At 34.2% G+C, this 16149-nt stretch overlaps 1 protein-coding gene across 1 annotated transcript; it reads left to right on the top strand.

Annotated features, from left to right (window-relative positions):
- The first annotated feature begins 5793 nt into the window (after window positions 1–5793).
- On the top strand, window positions 5794–14358 carry LOC141651460 (protein FAR1-RELATED SEQUENCE 5-like). The gene is made up of 3 exons (XM_074459173.1): window positions 5794–5800; window positions 12173–13210; window positions 13820–14358. Exons 1-3 carry the CDS (start codon window positions 5794–5796, stop codon window positions 14356–14358), a joined length of 1584 nt encoding a protein of 527 aa, XP_074315274.1.
- Window positions 14359–16149: the final 1791 nt, after the last annotated feature.

Here is a 16149-nt window from a genome sequence, read left to right as displayed (position 1 = left end):
CAAGATCAACCTCCAAAAAGTGTGTTTATGAACTAATATCACTCATTCTCTCCTCCCTCACTAATCCTTCTAATTAATCACTAATTCACTATAACTTCCTTTCCTCTCATCCACTTCTCTCACATATCACACAACTCATCTCCTCTCTCAAACCCCAAAAAATAAAAAACCCAAAAAATCCAAATAAATAAAAAACCCCAAAAACCCAAATAAATAAATAAAACCCAAAAAATCCAAATAAATCAAAAAACCCAAAAAATCCAAATAAATCAAAAAACCCAAATAAATCATTCATTCCTCTCTTCCTCATTCACCACCACCCACCACTATCCCACCCGACACCACCCACCGCCCACCCCCACCGCCCACCCACCTCCACCACCGCCGTCGGTAAATTCTATAAACTCGTTTTTTTTTTTTCCAGATTTTGCGTCTCGGTTATTTTCGTCACTTTTTTTTTTTTTTTTTTTTTTCAGATTTTGTGTTAAATTTGTTGTTTGGGGTCGGTTTATTTTATTTGTTAATTTTTGTTGGTTTTTGTTGTTACTTATTCTTTTCAAATATCTTCTTGTTATACGTTTTTTTTTTTAATTTCGGGTTTTAAATATCGTTTTTTTTGGTGATATACTTTTTTATTTTTACAAATGTCGTTTCTTTAAAATTCGTCTTGTTATATAAATTATTAGATCTAAAAAGAAGATATTTGAAACTTTAGTCTTTATTCACTGACATTATGTATAACTTTAATTTACATTATGTACAACTTCAATGATATTGTGTGCAACTTCACCGATATTATGTATAACTTCAATGAACATTATGTATAACTTCACTGATATTATGTATAACTCCACTGACATTATGTATAACTTTAACTTACATTATGTACAACAATGACATTGTGTTAGTTTCAAATCTTAATTACATTTAGACAAAAGTTATACTATTATGGATTAAAGTTACACGATTTTTGGACTAAAGTTATACAAAAAAGGACTAAAATTATAATATTATGGACTAAAGTTACACAATTTTGGACTAAAGTTATACTATTATGGACTAAAGTTACACAATTTTGGACTAAAGTTATACAAAAAGACTAAAGTTATACAAAAATAGACTAAAGTTATACAAAAATGGACTAAAGTTATACAAAAACAGACTAAAGTTATACAAATATGGACTAAAGTTATACAAAAACAGACTAAAGTTAAACAAAAATGGACTAAAGTTATACAAAAATGGACTAAAGTTATACAAAAACAGACTAAAGTTATACAAAAATGGACTAAAGTTATACAAAAATGGACTAAAGTTATACAAATTTAGTCCAATTTTTTGTATAACTTTAGTCCAAATTTGAATTGATATAAGTACTGTTTGTATAAATTTAGTCCATATTTGTATAACTTTAGTCAATTTTTTTATAACTTTAGTCTTTATTTGTATAACTTTAGTCCATATTTGTATAACTTTAGTCTATTTTTGTATAACTTTAGTTCATTTTTGTATAACTTTAGTCCATTTTTGTATAACTTTAGTCTTTTTTTGTATAACTTTTAGTCATTTTCGATAAATTAGTTGGAATTTATATAATTTTATGTAACTTTAGTCCAATTTTTTGTATAACTTTAATCCATATTTGTATAACTTTAGTCAATTTTTTTATAACTTTAATCCTTATTTGTATAACTTTAGTCCATATTTGTATAACTTTAGTCCATATTTGTATAACTTTAGTCCATTTTTTTTATAACTTTAGTCCTTATTTGTATAACTTTAGTCAATTTTTGTATAACTTTAGTCCAAATTTGTGTAATTTTAGTCCAAAATTGTATAACTTTATTCCACAAGAGTATAACTTCAGTCATTTTAGTCCAAACTTTAATGTTTTAAGTGTATAACTTTAGTCGTAAATAGTATAACTTTAATGTTTTAAGTGTATAACTTTAGTCGTAAATAGTATAACTTTTATAAAAACCAAATAAATATGAAAAATCGTAATTAATCAACAAATATTAAATCTGAAAAAAAATTAAATAACAACCACGACTTCACCATCAATAACCAACAAAAATTAAAAAACCAAATAACAATAACAAAATAAAGTAAATCTGACAAAAACACAAAAAAAAAAACAAAATAACAAAAACCAAAAAACAAAGAACAAAATAAAGTAAATCTGAAAAATTAAAAAAATGGACAATGAAAATAAAACAAAACCCATACAAAAACTAGGGGTGTTCATTCGCGGTTCGGTTCACCGAACCTCTAATTTAATTCGGTTCGCACACAGTTCGGTTCGGCAAAACTCCGAACCTAAACCGCACCGTTAGAAACGGTTATAAACGGTTCGGTTAACCACTTTAAACGGTTATTAGCGGTTCGGTTACCGGTTAACCGATAATCGTTCTATATTACTTTTTTTTTCGGTTTTCGTTAATTTTTGGGAATTTTTTCTAATAGTTTAATTAAATTTTTATTATATATTATACCCAACAATAAAGTTAATAAGCTAAACTTTAGCATTAATCAATTTAAGAAATTTTAAATTTGAATACACGAAGAAAATTAAACGAACGAACAGTTTTTTATATAATATTTTAATTTTTTGCTTACTTTTTTGTGAAACAGTTCGGTTCGCGGTTAACCGGTTATCTAAAATTGCGAACCTTAACCGAACCTTTTCCATAATAAAGTTAATGGTTCGGTTCAAAGAACCGATTTGTCGAAACGGTTCGGTTAATCGAACCTTAAAAATGGACGGTTTTTCGGTTTTGCGGTTCGGTTATTGCGGTTCGGTTTATTCTGAACACCCCTAACAAAAACGAGATCAGTGACAATAAAAACCAAAAAAAAAAAAAAAAAAACCAAAATGGAACGAGATCTGAAAAACCGAAAAAACAACCAAAAAAATAAAAACAAAATCGAAAAATCAAACCAACAATGACATATGAAACCAACAATCGAAAAAATCAAACCAACAATCGAAAAATCAAACCACATGGACCGAAAAAAAAGAGAAAGGAAGAGGAAAAGGGGAGATCTGAAAACCAAAAAAAAAGGAAGGAAGGTCGGTGGAGGGAGGATTGGCGGCAGGAGGTGCGGGGGTGACGGCGGGAGGAGGAGGAAGGAAGGACGGCGGGAAGGAGGAGGCGGCGAATCTGGAGGAGGCGAGGGGAAGGCCGGTTGTGGGGTGGTTTGTGGGTTGTGGGGTGGTTCGTGGTGGTGGAAGGGTGGTGTTGTCGTTGAAGTTGTTGATTTGTTTTGGTTTTTTTTTTGGTTTTTTTTGTTTTAGTTTATTTTGGTTTGGTTTTTTTTTTTTGAGAGAATGGGAGAGAATGAGGGGATGAGAGAAGTGTGAGAGAATGAATAATGAGGAAGTGAGTAGGGAAATTAGAATGAGGAAGGAGTTATACAAGATTAGAAGGAGTTATACTACTACAAATCCAGGCAACTACAATGCCCCTTTAACAACGATTATTCACGAAAATCACAATAGACGTTGTAGAATGTATGGCGCGAATTTTACTAAAATTAATTACAACGGGTATGGTTATAAAAACCGTTGTTATTAGTTTTAACAACGGGTCACACATGCACAACCGTTGTTAATAATTTGGCGCAAAATTGGCGCAAAGTTAGTGAAAAGTAATCACAACGGTTACTTTTGTAACCCGTTGTTAAAACATATTTGACAACGGGTGTTTTTTACAACCGTTGTTAAAACATATTTGACAACGGTTGTTGTTTACAACCGTTGTTAAAACATATTTGACAACGGTTGTTGTTTAATAACCGTTGTCAATACCTTCCATACTATAAACCACACAAACACAAGTCTGCTGCAGCCACAAAACACAAACCTTAATACACAAACACAAACACAGCAGACAAACACAAACACAAAACACACACTTTCTCATCGTCTCTTTCTCTCTTTCTCTCTTTCTCATCGTCGCTTTATCTTCTCGCCATCACTGTTGATTTCCTCGTCTCTTACGTTCTGTAATTATCAGGTAAATCTCGCCGTCACTGTTAGTTTCATCGTCATTATTTTCTTTTTCTAATTATTTCTTTTGCATGTATGTGTTTTTATCGACCATTATGTTATTTGTTTAAGTATTGTTCGCATAATTAGTTAGTAAAACAAATAAGAAGCAAGATGAAGAAGCAAGATAAACATAATTAATATATATATATATATATATATATATATATATATATATATATATATATATTTATAAATACATAAATTAAAAAAAAAAAATTACATTAATAAAAATGCAATTCTTATATTTTCATAGAGGATCTTATTCTCCTCTATCATATCCGTCCTCTCCTCCTTGGCTATTTGGAGGTTCCGTTCAGCAGTTGCTATATCGTCATATAGCCGCAACGCTGCTCCCGTCAAGCCATCTTCTTTGGCGTCATTCGATGGGATCGAGCATCCGCAAGGTAGCTTCTGAAACTTTCCTCAATATGGAGCAACCGGCGGATGAAACTGTTGTTGTTCTCGATCATAGTAAGAGTCTTAAGGATGATATCATTCATTTTGTTGGAGTTTGGAGTTTGTTTTGAAAGATTAAGTAGGGTTAATTTATTTGGAGTTTGTTTTAGCAGTTAGGGTTTGGAGATGTATATATTGAGATAATGGAAATGTTAGTTGAGATAATGCAATGTATTTATACTAAGCAATGTGTGGGTTGAGTTGTTTTTTAATTAATATATATGTTAGGAAGTTGTGCCATAATCATCATCATTTCTCTCAATGCTGCTTCAAATCTTATTACTAACCCTTCTCATTCCATATTGTCCGTTCATATGCACAGTGATGGCAGTAATAATGCATGCATCGGAATTATAACAGGCCGTAATTATGCATGCATCTAGTAATATTTAATTTAATTTTTTTTATTTTTTAAGAACAAACAACAACGGTTATTTAGAAACAACCCGTTGTCTTTAGTTATAACAACGGTTTTGTATATTACAACCGTTGTTATAACTTTCCCCCCAAAATTGAGTCACACTTTCCACAACGGGTTTTTATACTTAAAATCGTTGTTAATAGTTTTAACAACGGGTTCCTTAAGAAAACCAACCGTTGTTAAAACCTTTTACAACGGCCGCTTTAACAACGTCCGCTTTTTTATATAACAACGATTTTTAACCGTTGTTATAGCCTGTATCTGTAGTAGTGTTATACAAGGATTAGGGAGGGAGATTAGTGACCCTTCAATGAGATGTAATCTCATCCCTCCATCCCTTCCATCCAAAGGCCCTTATAAGGACTTAGGGACTCATATGATATAAGGGCCTTACTAGAACCCTTCTCTCTCTCTCTCTCTATATATATATATATATATATATATATATATATAATTAGGATCACATGAGTCCTACCTAATTATTTGAGTCCATGAGTCCATCTACAATATCACACATGAGTCATAACAATACTGCTTTATATCAAGCTATTAGTAAGGGTATTTTCGTCATTTCCTCAAGTTGTTATATAAACCCTATTATCAGCTCTCACCTCACCATTTGAATTCATTTGATTTCTCTCTCTTCTCTCTCTCTTCCGCAATCACACTTTTCATTCTCACGCCGTCAATTTCTCGCGCGTTGTTGTCTTCTTCGTTGTCGTTGTCATCTTCACCTGTGTTCATCATCATCCTTGATCGATTTCCAGCGATTTCTTCAACATTCGTCTCAGTTGCTTATTCTCCTTCACTTTTTCTTCATCATTCGTCTTCATCTATTTTTTCCTCAGTTTTAACATATTCAATGTCAGGTATTTCATCGTTTTCTGCTTCTTTAATTTTATGTTTTAATTTTTTCATTCTGTTTTCCTGTTTTATTGCATGACGTTTTATTGTTATTGTATCTTCGACTGAATTCGTTGTGTAATTACTGGTTTTTTGTTATAATTGATGTTATAATTCATCAACATCAGTCACGGATTCATCAATTCGTGCTTTTTTATGTATTAAAATCATGTACTGATTATATACTTTCTTCAACATGTAGTTTTTGCTATTTTTTTTGCGTTAAAATTTAATCTCTGTTTTTTTCATCTTCTAATTGACGTATAAAAAATAATGTACTCATTGTCTGTTTTGTTTATCATCAAGTTTATTTTGCATTCACTGCTTGTGTTTACTTCAAGTTTAAATCGTTATTTAACAGTTTCCTTTGTATCACTTTTTATTCAGTAGAGTATCATAATTAATTCTGAATAGTATCACATTTTATAGTTTTTGTTTGCCTGATTACTGCTCATTAGAATCAGTTTCCCTTATACAATATCACATTGAGTCCTTTACAGTATCATAGGCTTTAGTACATGACTCGCAACTACTTTTTGTGCATTAGTATCACATGTTATGCTTTAGAATATCACATTGTATTCTTTACAGTATCAAAGGCTGCAGTACATGACTGGTAATTACTCTCTGTGCATTAGTATCACATGTTATGCTTCAGAATATCACATTGAGTCCTTTACAGTATTGATGCGTGTCTTTTATATGATGTTTTACATCCCATTTTACACGCATATCAGAGCTCATTCATGTAGTTTATGCTACATTTCTCCCTATTTCCGTCTACTTCCGTATTTTTGTACATTATTGCAGAAATGTGAAGAATCCAGCGGAAATCAAGCTAAATCCGTCCCCGAGTATCCTGCATTGCATTTGGCGTGAAGTATTCGCTTAAGGAACGAGCTTGGTGCGCAATTCAAAGCCTAAAAGACAAATCCACGAGTTTATAAAAGGCAAGTAGCAGCTCAAGCAGTCGATCGACCACTTCCATCAGTCGATCGACCAACTGCCGAGTTCGTGTTCTTGATATCGAAGACCGATCGATCGACCGCTATGCTCAGTCGATCGACCAATCTGCTATCCCAGACGAGAATTAAAAGACCAAGGAAGCGCAAGCCCATTGAGTTTAGGTTTTGGAAATAAAAGTTACGTATGTTTGCTATATAACGTAACCTAGAACATCAGAATATGGAGAGTTTTCATTCAGAAATTTACATTAAGTTTTACATACGGTTCTTAGAATTAGGGTTTGGAGTATTGTTAGCATTGGAATTTTCGTTCTTGTTCTTAATCTTTCCTCTGCAATCTCGGTATTTTTCTGCCCTATTTCAGTTTACTTCTATTTCGTTATTAGTATAGAATTGCTAGTTAAATTCCCGAAACCATCTTATTGTTGCATGTTAATTGTTTGTCTTACCGCTTTAATTATGAATTCAATACTTTTATGCCCTAGTATTATTGTTGTTATCACTTTCAGCATGAGTAGCTAAATAGTTTGTGCTAGGATGTAGGGGAATTATGGCGTAGGCGGCGTAGTATTAAATTGGACTGAATCGCATGTCAGTTGATCGACTGCCTTATCCGGTCGATCGACTGACCACGTGAGGTTACCTTTCGTTTTAATTGATTTTAATGATGTATTTAATGAATCGAATGCATGCGACCAGTTAGATGCTTAATTTATGACTGACCCATTAGATCGAAAGATAGGGGAAGTTATTTGATCACCAATTAAGATGACTAAACTGTGCTGAGATCGAAAGATAGGTATAGTTTAGACCGTTAGTCACTTTTCAGGACGAGAGTTAGTATTAGTGATATTAGGGACCTATAGCGAGATCGAAAGATGCTATTTGTTAAGAGTGGACCGAGAGGACCTCTTTATTTCCCGCCTCACATGTGTTTGATTTAGACCTGTTTAGTGTGCTGCCGCTGAAGCTATAATAAACCGACCATCCTAGTACCCCTTCTTTATCTGTTTAAACCGTCTCTTTAGTTTATTGTTTTTATTTACTCTTAGTCATAGACCAAATCAATTCAACCCCCATAATTGTTACCTTAGACTTTTATTAGACAGCTAGAAATTACGTCTGCCTCCTTGTGGTTCGACCCTGTTACCACTAGCCTAGGTTAGTCTTAATAGGAAATTATAAATCTTATTTTTGGTACTCACAACGACGGGTATCAAGTATCATATGCTGCAGTACATGACTTGTAATCAGTTTCTGTGCATTTGTATCACATGTTATGCTCCAGAATATCACATGTATTCCTTCAAAGTATCAAAGGCTGCAATACGGTTGCGTATTTGTTTTATATTCATCAGTATGACACCCTCAATTATTGCGGAAAAATAAACACGTAATTCTAGAATAAAACTGCATGGATATGTTTGTAATAGGTTCATTTGGGTAAAAACCTGTAATTTTTAAAACCTGAACCTGTTATAAAGATATCCAAATTGGAAGGTGTCAAACATACAAGGTCTAACTAGAAGAGTCATAACATAACCATTGCTAAAGTCGCGAATAGCAAATTATACAACCAAATGTAAAGAGGGAGACATATGTCCCTAAAATGTATGTGACATAAAAAGTGTTTAAGGGTCACAATAAAATAAAGCCAATCTAGGTTCCAAGGTTACTTTGCTCGCTAGCTCGTCCATGTACCCCATATATGCATCACCTACTGTCCAATCGCATTTTATACAAATACGAAAGCCACGATCGGTGGGGAGTAACTCCGAGTTCTCCCAGCCACGAAATGTCATAATTAATATAACATGTAAACATAAGAATATGAATACGAATCACACAATGCCTTAGCATATAGATGCTAGACAATCGTGCTTATCATGTGAACAACAATATAACACCACATAGTCCTAGCATGTGAATACTAGACCGACTCATACTACACTATCATGTGAATCACATAACATCCAGGAATCCAAACTCTATCAACCATAGCCGGCTTGCATCTCACCTTCTATGATTCATAGAATCATCAAACAAGAAAGGGCAATATATCAAAGACAGGCATAAGTTCTTAGTCCCGTCAATAGTCACTCTGTAACTCGAGTCTATACCACGAGGTAGGGAAGGTAATCGAACCGGTATCTTGGCTCAGAGGTTCTATCAAAACATGGCCAAGACACAACACAACCCTAGCCTAAAATCTGCGCAGACCTAGACATGCGGATACACACCACCGCACCCAAGACCCACAATTGTATAAAACCATGTGAGTACCCTAAGGAGTCCACCAAAGGGTTGGCTAGTACTTAAGCTGACCACTTACTCTCAAAATAAGTAACGAGGTCATGCCCTAACTTGGATATAAACCCACCAAGTCAGGAACACAGAGGCTATTAAGCAGTGAACATATACTCGTCAAAGACTATAATGACCTATTTATGATGAAGGCCGAAATACTCACCTAGGACCTAGTCCCAGCTTGAATACTTTAGCCCACACCACACAAGACAAGTAGGATACCCAATTCAGCTGACAATCCAACAATATCTCCATTATCAATAATAATCCAAATTCCAGCTAACCGTTAATTTCATAATTCATGAGAACAAGCTAAAATGGCAAAGAGGCAACAAGACTGAAGTATAAGGCAGCCAATTCATCCAACAACCAACATGTGAAATGATAATTACAAATATCAAGACATAACATAAAATTTCTAATAACAACCAATCTCACCTCAAAGACAAACCCTCGACCCGAGTCCCGCGACGGTCATCGGTCAAAATCGAGGCCGACCGGTTTAAACCTAGTTTGACCAAACTCGTTCGGTCAATGCCCCACTTTCGAGTCTTTGCCTACTTTGGCCAAAATCATAAAATTTATCACAATATAATTCTCATGCTATTTCTAATTTCTATCATGTGAAAAACGAAAGTAACACATTATCAATCCCTAAACACTTAACAAACAACGAGCACAACATTAACTACTAATGTGACATTAATTCGTCGAGTAACTCGGAATAGTTACCTTACGCTAGCAAAGAGACAAGTAATAACTTGAGAAAGCTTCTAAAACCCAAAATTACTCTTCATCTTCAACCACATATGAGCCACCTAAAAATAATTATGTGAAAGGACGATATTAACGAATTATCTTTATATAAAATATGAGACGAAAATTAATTTAATTATATTTTAAATAAACCAAACTAGCGTCAAAACAATTTATGGACACGGCTCAAAAGTTATTATGACAACCTCAAACTCGGCCTAACCACCAACTACACATGGCCTCAAACTCGTGACTTAGCTAGGCCACGGCCAGGCCACTGCCAGGCCATCAGACTCGCCTAAAAGCAAGCCACAAGGAGTCCGACACGACCACCACCCGACTACCCATAGCCACCCTTCACCCTACTTCATAACCTGACCCAAAAATCAGTCCAAAACAGAACCCAAAAGATGCCTAAGTTCGACCCCAACTCCAGTCCTCAAATGCAAAGTGAAAACCCACGATGACGGCTCTCGTCCTCGCCCAAAAACAGTACCAATCGTCCCCTTAAGACTCCATTCTCGCGCTAAAAACAGTCTAGGCTGAGCCAACTAAGTCCGCATTTAAAACGGTTTTAGAGCGGAAATCCACAAGTATAAAGCAACTTAAAAACAGACCCTAAAGACTACAAAAATCGCCCAACACGAGTCCAAATTAGTCCAAAACAATCCCTACATGTAAGTATACACCGTCTCAACTATAAAACACACCAATTATCACCCAAAACAATCCATACATGTCAACATACACCGTCTTAAATATACCACTTACTAGCTAGCATCCCAAATGATCCCTAGAGGTCGGTATACACCGTCTCAATCATCTCCACATATCGGTATACACCGTCTCAACTATACAACTGACTAATTAACATCCATAAGGATCCCTATATATAATTATACACCGTCTTAATTATAAAACAGACTAACCAAAGATTCGAAATAAACATATTTTACAAGTAATATCGAGTAATCCATAATTATTACCTTTTTCCGATTGAACTAATCATTTATGACTAACAAATCTTCTACAAGACCGTCTATTTTAGTACATACAACCGTCTTATCATAAATAAAGCTGAAAATATAAATGGGTTTGTAAAAATACATGACGAAAATGAATTTTACTTACAACGGATTGACGAAAACGACGAAAGGAGCGCTATGGAACAAAAATAGTTGAAAACGGATGACAAACGGAGACATCGATATCAATTTTGAAGATCAAAATTAAAACGAAGGAAAAGAAGAACAAAGAAGGGAAGAAGAAGACGTGAAGGGATGAAGAAATGAGGCGACACAAACTGCTATTTATTATACGTACGTTTCTTAAGTCGTCAAGAAACTTCGATCGTTATTAAAACCGTTTCGAGTTAAATTTAACCGATTTAAGTAAAAGTTTCAGTAAAAAAAACGGAATCAATAATAAATAAATTTAATGAGTGAAAATAAAATAAACTCAAATAGTTAACGTAAATAATACAATATCGGCTTGAATCGAATTATTAGCGATTTTTACAAAACTAACGGATATTAATAAAAATTGCTAATTTAGTGAAATAAGCTCAAAATAGCTAATTGGACGGTTTTGTTCCCAAAATCCATCTCGGGTTTAATTAAAACAACTTTCATAAGGACTCGTAAAGAAACGGAAATTATTAAATAAATAAACTCGAACTAACTTTAAATAAACTTATTAATGATTATTAAAATTAACGTATCGAATTATGATGAAATTAATTAATTAGCTAAGCATAAATATATAAATCGTTAAATGATGTAATTAAATTCAAAATAGCAATTAAAAGAATTTTATCCAACTTAATAAAATACGGGGTGTTACAAGTATCACATTTTATGTTGCACAATATCACATGCATTCCTTCACAATATCATAGTTTGTTATGATCTAGTTATATTTGTTATATTTGTATCACATGTTATGATCCAGAATATCACATGTATTCCTTCAAAGTATCATAGGCTGCAATACGGTTGCGTATTTGTTTTATATTCATCGAGTATCACGTTTTATCTTTGCATAATATCACATGCATTCCTTCACAATATCATAGTTTGTTATGATCTAGTTATATTTGTTATATTTGTATCACATGTTATGCTCCGAATATCACATGTATTCCGTCACAAAGATTATCATAGGCTGCAATACGGTTGCGTATTTATTTTATATTCATCGGATCACGTTTTATGTTGCACAATATCACATGCATTCCTTCACAATATCATAGTCTTGTTATGATCTAGTTATATTTGTTATAATTTGTTTACTCAACTTCTCTTGCTGTAGAAAATACTTTTGTTGTCCCTGTGGTACCTGTTCCTTCTCCACAATGCATAGACGTTGATGAGGTGCATGATGGGAATCGTCTTTCTTTGATGGTGACGCCTGGAGGTTCTGAAGAGTGGGTCAGAAATATTGCAACTGAATTTACACCTACAATAGGACAAACTTTTGCTACGTTAGACGAGGGTATACAGTTTTATGAGACTTATGCAATAGCATGTGGTTTTGAACCAAGGAAATCTTCAACGACAAGGTTTCGTAGTAGTGGAGATATTAGGACAAAATTGATTGTGTGTCACCGGGAAGGATTTAGGGATTCTAAGCCGACAATATTACCCATTACTGGTGAGGAGGAGGAGCCAATGGTCAAGGCCTCTAATCCGAAGAAGACTAAGGTTACTAGGATTGGTTGTAAAGCTAGGATTTTCTTTAGATTTGTTATTAAAGAAATTGACCAAGTTCAAGTGCCATTCTTTGTTGTTGATCAGTTTCATGCTGCCCATAACCACCGTCTCTCTCCACTCAAGTATAAAGAATTTCAGAAAAAATATAGGAACCTTGCTTTGCAACATAAACAAACCATCGTTGATAATTGCAAGGTCAATATTGGCCCAATCTCTACTTTCAGGTCCGTCAAGGAATATGTTGATGGCTATGAAAATATTGGAGCTTCTTTGACTGAGTTTAAGAATTTTGGAAGGGAAATCAAGTGTTTTATAGGTCTTAAGGATGCTCAAATGTTTGTAGACCAGTTGGAAAACCTTCATGAAACCCAGGAAGGTTTTTATTTTGCCTATGATATTGATCAGAATAAGTGTTTGTTTCGTGTATTTTGGGCTGATGCAGCAGCACGTCGTAATTACGCTCTATACGGTGAGGCGGTGACTTTTGACCCAACCTATTCAACTAATAAGTACGACATGATCTTTGCTCCCTTTACTGGTGTTGATCATCACAAGAAGTCCGTCACTTTTGGCGCTTCGCTTATGTCTAGGGAGAATGACCAGAATTTTAAATGGATTTGCACAAAATTTTTAGATTGTATGGGTGGGAAGGAACCCCATTGCTTTTTTACCGATCAATGTCCTGCTATGAAAATTGCAGTCCTGCCGCTTTACGATCGCTGCCCATCGCTATTGCATGTGGCATATTATGAAGAAATTACCTGAAAAGGTAGGCACGACATTGACCAAAGAGATCGACTTCGTCACTCGTCCGAATTCCCGTTGTTTGGGATTCGAGTTAGAGCCTTCGACTTCAAGAGAGGTGGTGTTCGTTGATCAGTGAGTTTCAATTGGAAGATAATACATGGTTGCAATATCTGTTTTCCAGCGCAACGTTGGATTCCTAACGTATTATCGTGATATTCCTCTTGGTTGTCTTTTAAGAACAACGCAACGCTCGAGAGCGCAAAACGGCTTCTTTAAGCGGTTTGAGAATCCTCATGGCACACTTGTTGAGTTTTGGATGCGCTTTTAAAGTGCTATAGATCAGCAACGCTACACCCAAAAATCTCTTGACTTAGATAGTGATCACTCCCTACCTCAAACCAAAACCCTTCTTAGCCTTGAGGTTCACGCATCGATTTGTTTATACGCACGCTCTCTTTTATGAATTCCAACGGTGCGTTGATTCTCTAAACTCATGTAGTCTTTGGTGATTCTTCAAGGAGGGCGTCAAGGTTCCTAGAAGTTGAAGATTCTATCTTCAATAAGACTTACACTGTCGCATTTAATCCTTCAACATTTGATGCAACATGTTCCTGCAAGCTGTTTGAGAGGAAGGGCTACATATGTAAACACATCATCTGGATTTTATCGGGTAAAGGGATAAAAAGATACCCGATAAGTATCTTCTCGAGGTGGACAAAGAACACTAAAAAAATGCCCTTGTATGATGCTCATGGTCAATTGTTGGATGATTTTACTTTGTCGGATGTCACTAAGCTTGATTTCTACATGCTGTCTGAATTCTACTCAACATTAACACTGCTCAAATCTCTGCCTGAAAATCACATAAATGAACTGACTTCATTACTGAAGACATTTAGACAAAATTTCAAGTCTGGTGCTGAAAAATTGACTAAACACCAAGAGTTGGAGATGCTCCTTGGGGTTAAGTCTTCATCTCGAGGTCCGTATACTACCTCCCCGTTCAATCAAAAAACAAGGGTACTGGCAAGAGGTTGATGTCCAAGAAAGATCGATCTGTTGCAAAGGCACAAAAGCCGAAAAGATTTTGCAATAATTGTAAACAAATGGCACATCATGATAAGCGGAATTGCCTAATCCAAATTGTTGATACATCACAACACTCGTTTGATCATGAATCCGATGTAAGTAATTTGTCTTACACCTTTTATTATTTCAGTTTTACGTTTGCTATACCCCGATTCTTTGAAGTGTGACCCCGATAAACAATATCGAGTCCACGCTAAAAATATCACATTCCATGGTAAATAATATCGATACCTTGTTAACCACTATCAGAATATACACTTGATTGTAGACAATATCATCCCAATATTAAAAGGTGTCTACTTTGAAACAATATCACAATAATTTAATAACAATATCACTTGTCACTGGCAACATTTATCAATTTTAAATCCCTATCTATTTTCAGAATCAACCAAACAATATCAACACGTGTATTCAAAAATATCACAAAGATGTACCCCAACAATATCAAACAACAAAAGGGTTTTTATATCCTTAGCCACTGTTGTTGTTCCTGAGTATTAATATCACAACAACTAAAACATAATATCATACAACCCTTGAAACAATATCACAGTTTACGAAAGTTGATCAAAAAGAAGTTATACTTTGTCAAACTTCTTACTAACGTTATGTCACTTTTTTTTGTCTGTTTGTTTTGCGATTTCTTCACTTGTTGATAGTGATTAAGGGCTTCGCATCTTTGAGGAAGTTTATTTAACATCATCAACTTTTCAGAATCGACTTTTCATTGTTTATACTATTCATTTTTTTCTTGTATGTCATTCCAAATGGCATCAATTTTGTATTCTTTCCATTTTGGGTATCAACGTTATAAAAACCGCATAATTACTAATGTCGTTTTGTTGCCATTATTAAATACTATCCCACCTCATTTGAAGGTTTATCACACTTGATACAAAAACAATATCATCATAATAGTTAAACAATATCACAACATTACACTTGCTTGTATACATATTTTATTATATTGTATTATATTGTAAAATACTTCTAAGGAATATCACATTTCAAGTGAAACAATATCACCAGTATTCATAAATATTACCACTACAATTGGATGTTTTTAGGAAACAATATTACAAAAATATGATTGAAATATCACAGTACATACTAGACAATATCAACCACTGAGTGCAATAATATCACAATTTTCAAACAATGTCAACACGTGTATTCAAAAATCTCACAGTATGTACCCCAACAATATCAAACAACAAAAGGATTTTTATATCCTTAGCCACTGTTGTTGTTCCTGAGGATTAATATCACAACAACTAAAACATAATATCATACAACCCTTGAAAGAATATCACAGTTTTCCAGAAGTTGAACAAAAAGAAGTTATACTTTGTCAAACCCTTGAAATATCACAGAACATACTAGACAATATCAACCAGTGAGTGCAATAATATCACAATTTTGTCTGCTGAATAATATCACAACTTATCCAACTAAAAAGGAATTTTCAAACCCTACCCCCTGATTTATTTTAGAGAATAAATACAACAATATCAACATGTTTACGGAACAATATCATACTGGGTACCAAAACAATATCAAAGAGAAAAAGATTTTAAGAACCTTGACTGCTGTTATTATTACTGAGAACTAATATCACAACTTAAGCAAAGTATCACCCAACTCCTGAAACAATATCACAGTTTACTAAGAGTTGATAAAAAAAAAGTTCTATTTCCTACCATTGTACCTACAACAATATCACACAACTCCTGGAAC

This window comes from Silene latifolia, chromosome 4 (assembly GCF_048544455.1).
Source record: "Silene latifolia isolate original U9 population chromosome 4, ASM4854445v1, whole genome shotgun sequence".
Lineage (NCBI taxonomy): Eukaryota > Viridiplantae > Streptophyta > Magnoliopsida > Caryophyllales > Caryophyllaceae > Silene > Silene latifolia.
Note: the sequence above shows the minus strand (reverse complement) of the source record. Positions and strands in the feature narration are given on the sequence as shown.

What these genes read in the sequence shown, in the direction of transcription:
- LOC141651460 (XM_074459173.1), top strand. An exon ending in TTGCACAAAATTTTTAGATT is followed by an intron (nt 13,211 to 13,819) that starts GTATGGGTGGGA and finishes AAACTCATGTAG; the next exon opens with TCTTTGGTGATTCTTCAAGG.